The following is a 5062-nucleotide window of genomic DNA, read 5'->3' on the forward strand; positions in this document are numbered from 1 at the left end:
GCTTCCTTCTGCTCCTGGAGTGAGGCGGGGAGGGAGCTTCCCCACTGTGCCAGTGCCCAGTAGGTGCAGCTGCTCCCCAGAGGGGCAGGGCAAGGACGGGGGCAGCGGGCACCGTGCAGGGCTGCGGGTGGCTGATGCCAGCAGGGGCACGTGGGTGACGGAGGTCCCCACGGCTCCAGAGCAGCCAGGGCACCCGAGGGGCAGGGGTGCCTCACCTTTGATGATGGACTTCATGTCACACTTCACGGAGTCGATGTTGTGCAGTGCGATCAGCAGCTCTCCAGGGTTCAGGGGGGACAAGGCCGAGTTGCCTTCACCTGCAGGGGGAGGCCAGGGCGGGGGGAGACAGCACAGAGCCGAAATGAAGACATGGGTATGAGCCCCGAGGCGGGGGCAGGGGAGACTGAAGTCCCGGTGCCAGCCTCGGGGACCGTGGGGGCGCAGGACAGCGACGAACAGGGGGTGGCGGGGGCAGCGCCACGCCCGAGGGACGGCCCGGCCCCGCAGCCCCAGGGGTGTGGGCAGTGGTCGCACAGAGCGGCCGGCGGCCGGCTCAGGCCTTGCAGGGACTGAAGGGTGCCGTGGAGGCCCCCTGCCGCCCCAGCTCGCTGCGACAGGCGGAAGCGCCGTCCTGGGCCACTAGATGGTTTTACTACGCTGAAGACTTCTGACACTGCCCCCTGCCCACACCACGAGGCCACAGGCAGTCGCTGAGGGCACGAGAGTGGCTGTGCCAGGAGGGGAGAGGCTTACGGCGCCTAACCCGTCGCCGCAGTCCACAAGGAGGGTGGCCTGGCGTTTAGGGACAGACGCTCACCAGCCCAGGATGGTGCCCCCAAGGAGCCGAGGTGGCCCCTTGCTCCCTGAGGGTCATCGGGTGCCCCATTCTGCACACCGGGGACCCCTTCCTCCTTCCTGCCCTGACCCCAGAGCTGGGGTCTCCTGGGGAAGCAGAACAGGGAGCCGGAAGGGAGGGAGGCTGAGGCTCAGGGCCCAGGGCCAGGCGGGGCCTGCACCTACCGTGCTGGGTGCCCAGCAGGCGGTTGAAGACCTCCTTGACCACGATGGGGTTGAGCTTGATGAGTTTGGGCAGGGCCTGGATCACCTCTTTCTATAAGGGGCGGGCAGGGAAGCAGGTCAGCCACGCACGCCCAGGCCAGCTCGCCCAGGGAGGCGGCAGCCTGACCCAACCCTTCTCGGCCCAGGTGCTGGCACAGCGGGCGCCTCCCTGCAGGCACAGTGTCCTCCTGGGAGGCCAGCTGACTGGCTCCTCGGCAGTGGAGTGGGCAGGGGAGCTCAGCTGCCTCCTCTGTGCTGGACCTCAGGACGGCTGTGCACGTCTGACAGAGGAAACTCACAGGAAGCGGCAGGCCTGCAGCCATGGAGGCTGGAGCAGGGAGACTGGGCCAGCGCTGCCTCCTGCCCAGCCCGCCCCGAGGACCTCCGGGGGGCCAGCCGCCAGGTACCTTCTCCAGCCCATTGAGCACCGGGATGAGGAAGCGGACGTCAGGCAGTCGCTTGTGGTAGAGATCCCGGACCCGCTTCACCAGCTCCGGGGAGGGTGGGACTGCAGGCAGATGAGGTGGCAGGGTGAGGGTGCGCCCGAGAGGTGGAGAAGCGGGTGGGGGTGGGACCCTTGGTCCTGGGCTTCTCAAATACAGTAGCAAGACTGACCCAGATGGAGAAAGCAAGGCCCAGGAGTGGGGAGATGCCCACTGGGTCAACCATCTGGGAACCCGGCAGCTGTGCCCTGAGCGTGGACAGTGGGGAAGGTGGTGGTGGAAGAAAAGGGATGAGCTGCAGGGGGGGCGGGGGTGTACCTTTGTCTGTGAGACTGTGCAGACATCGTGTGACCAGCGTCTCTGCCCCCTTGGGGCAGTTTTCCACCAGCAGGAGCAGCTCTGGCGAGTTCATGCCCATTCCTCGGATCTAGAGGTAGAGACAGGCTGGCAAGGGGAGGGGCTGGGCGGGTGGACCTGGGGGGCCCCAGGGTGAGCTCTAGTGCAGGTCCAGGCTCAAGGTGGCTGGGGGATGTGGGGGTGCTGGGTGAGACCCGGTGACAGAGGGCGTCGAGTGAGAAGTTCTAGTGACGGCAGAGAAACACCACAGCCACGTGAGGTGACGGTGCACGGTGATGACACCATACAAACCAGCCACTTCTACCACAGCGCCGTGGCAATTCTACCGCATCTCAACTGGGTAATGGGGGTGGGGAGAGGAAGCAGGGGAAGGTGGGTGATGGGCCAGGCAGAGGCCCCATCTCCGGCACCCTCTCGTATAGGCCGACCCCAGCTCAGGCCTCACCAGTGGCCCCCTAGCAGGCCACTGAGTCTCTCTGGACTCGGAGCTGACCTGACCCTCCTGCAAGCCCGAGCCTCTGACTCCTCAGGTAACACTAGCTGGCCTTCCGCAGGCCTCTGCACCCCTGCCCACCCTGTTCCGGGCCTGGCGACGCCTCCACCTGGCTGCTGCCACCCACCTGCCCCTCCAGGGCCAGGCTGCAGAGGCCACACCTTCCTCTGCCCAGAAACCTCTGCAGTAGTGTGGGAAACTGCTTGGGAGCGGACCTGCCTCCTTACCCCTCTGCTCCTGACTGTTCGGGGGAGAGCACCCTTGAGGCTGGGTGGCAGGGCTGTGGGGAGGAGCCTACCCTGCCGCCTGCCACTATGATGGCAATTTTCCATAGTAAAAAATGTCAAGAGGCCCTCCCTGGTGGCGCAGCGGGTTAAAGCACAGCACTGAGAATCTAAAGCCACTTCCGCATGAGTTCGATTCCCGCCTTCCCCGGAGGAGACCACATGGCGTGGCAGACCTCTCCTGACCCGCCCGCTGCTCCCCTCAGCAGTGTACTTCGTCGATCTGCCTGTTCTGTTCCCCACTCTGTCTCTGGTGAAGCCTTTCACCGCCCCTGAGCCTCTGGCCTGTACCCCAGTTCTGTATGCACAAATAAATAAATCTTTAAAAAAAAAAAAAAAATTTTTAAAAAAAAAAAAAAAAGTTTTAAAAAAAAAAAAAAATGTCAAGAACAGAGTGATATTAAATACAAAGTGATTTCAAATCCAGCTGTAAATCAGAAGGGGGAGACGCCCCAAATTTCAGGTACTGATCTGTAACTGGGCTGTTCTCATGTGGGAGCTGGAGCGCTCATGCCATCGGCAGGTGGGGGAGGTCAGCTCGTTTTTACTTTACCATTGTGACTGAGGGGTCGAAGTGGGAGGGGGAAAGTGGGAGGGGGAGCGTGAACCCCACTGTCCAGAGCCGGGCTCTTAAGTGCAGGGCCATTCTGTGGTCACCCCCCGTGCAGTGACGTGTGGGAAGCTCCCCCGACCACGGAAGGCGCGAGCACTGGGGCTGCCCCGCCCCGGGGTGGGCAGAGCCCAGAGGGCCGGGCCTCACCGGCTGCTCAATGACCCTGAGCACGGTGCGCTTGATGTCGGCGATGGCCTCGGTGTACACCGCCGCCAGCTCGTGGATCAGCTTGTGGTTCTGGGGCAGCAGGGCCAGGTACAGGTACAGGCACTGCTTCACCGTCTCCTCGGTCCAGGGCGCCGCCACCTCTGCGGGGCAGGGCGAGGGTCAGGCGGAGCAGGGAGCAGGCCTGGAGGCTGTTCCGGGGCAGGAAGCCCCTTCGTGCACGAAGGCCACGGCAGCCCCCAGCAGCCTCGGCCCTGCGTCCCCTCCTCAGCTCCGGCCTCGACCACACCGAGCCAGAGGGGCCTCAGAACAGCCCCAGGGGCGCCCACAGCCCCTGGGAAACCCCCCTTTGTAACCTGACACCCCCTGGCAGGCCCTGCCCTGACAGTCCCCCCAGGACTCCCCATGCTGGCAGCTCCCCCTGCAGCTGCCCCTCATCCTCCAGGTCTAAGACCGGGACCAAGCGCCGCGTTCCCCGCCACAGCCTGAACCTTCCAAATGAAGGGTCTGTTCTCACAGCTACTCTGGGGAGCCAGACGGTGCTGCGGGAACAGCTCCCGGGAGCCCCACGCTGGCTAGCTCCCCTGGCCTGGCTGCTCCCTCCAGCAGACTGTCACTCTCCGGGGCGCTAGTCGGCTCAGCTCCGACCCACTCTGGCCAGTGCCCAGGACGAGGGTGCGCGACACTCGGCTGATGAGCCTGCTCCGGACCTGTGTCCTTGTCCGCTCCGAACAGCACCGAGGGCGGGTTGGGGTGCACCAAGAGCTGCAGGTAGTTGAGGGCAAATTTCTCCACATACTCTCGCAGCTGTTCCTTCTCGTACATGCGCTTGATGAACAGCAGGGCCTGGGAGCGCACCTGAGGACAGAGGGCGGCGTGGGTGTGACGCAAGCCCCGCGGGAGACGGGCTCCAGCCGAGTCGCCCCAGCGCGAGTCCTCAGGAGAGGGGTCCGGGTCCAGCACGGGCCCACACCGCCTCACCTCTGCCCACCCAGGCCCACGCTAAATGCTCCTCGCCTTGCTCACTACACTCCAAATAGAAAGGGCTCCCCTCAGTTCCTCTGAGTGACACACGACGGCCCCTGCACTGGCTCCCTCTAGTTGGGCTCCCACAGCCCCTGCGGGGACAGGGCTGGCTGGGCGGGCCCGGGCCCGGCATCAGGAAGGGCGTGAAGCCCCGACGGTCACGCTGCGCCGTGTCCCTGCTCCGGAGCACGCACATCAGGCCCAGAGAGAAACCCAGGGACTGTGGGAGAGATGGGGCCGGCGTCCCAGGAGAGAAGACTGCAAACGCTGCCCGAGTGCACGCCTGCAGCGGCTCACCTTGTCCTTCTCGTGGGAGCTGAGGTCCAGCAGGACATGCAGGTACTGGAACTGGCGCGACGGGCGCTTGAAGATCAGGTCTCGGAGCGTGGACATGCCCAGGTAGGTGCGGCTCTGGCCGGGAAGGAGGTGCTCAGGCAGCGGCAGGTGCCGGGACGGCTCCGCCTGCCCCTGCAGACCCCGAGGCAGGTGCCGGACGGCTCCCGCCTGCCCCCGCAGACCCCGAGGCAGGTGCCTGGACGGCTCCCGCCTGCCCCTGCAGATCCCGAGGCAGGGCCTGCGCCCGCCAGGGCCAGCAGGGAGGCTGCGCTTACCTCGTCCTCGC

The 5062-nt window shown here is 65.2% G+C and overlaps 1 protein-coding gene across 2 annotated transcripts in view; it reads right to left on the bottom strand.

Annotated features, from left to right (window-relative positions):
* Nucleotides 1-5062, bottom strand: part of SYMPK (symplekin) — a 28207-nt gene that overhangs the window by 4713 nt on the left and 18432 nt on the right. For both annotated transcript variants that reach the window (XM_012733767.1, XM_004694212.2), the window contains exons 16-22: nt 4738-4851; nt 4125-4272; nt 3397-3557; nt 1821-1929; nt 1467-1567; nt 1021-1111; nt 216-317 (exon numbers count right to left, since the gene is read on the bottom strand). In XM_012733767.1, the coding sequence (XP_012589221.1) occupies nt 216-317; nt 1021-1111; nt 1467-1567; nt 1821-1929; nt 3397-3557; nt 4125-4272; nt 4738-4851 (826 nt within the window). The remainder of the gene's footprint in view (nt 1-215; nt 318-1020; nt 1112-1466; nt 1568-1820; nt 1930-3396; nt 3558-4124; nt 4273-4737; nt 4852-5062) is intronic.

The sequence above is a fragment of the Condylura cristata genome, unplaced genomic scaffold, assembly GCF_000260355.1.
Source record: "Condylura cristata isolate star-nosed mole 26May11 unplaced genomic scaffold, ConCri1.0 scaffold00041, whole genome shotgun sequence".
Taxonomy (NCBI): Eukaryota; Metazoa; Chordata; class Mammalia; order Eulipotyphla; family Talpidae; genus Condylura; species Condylura cristata.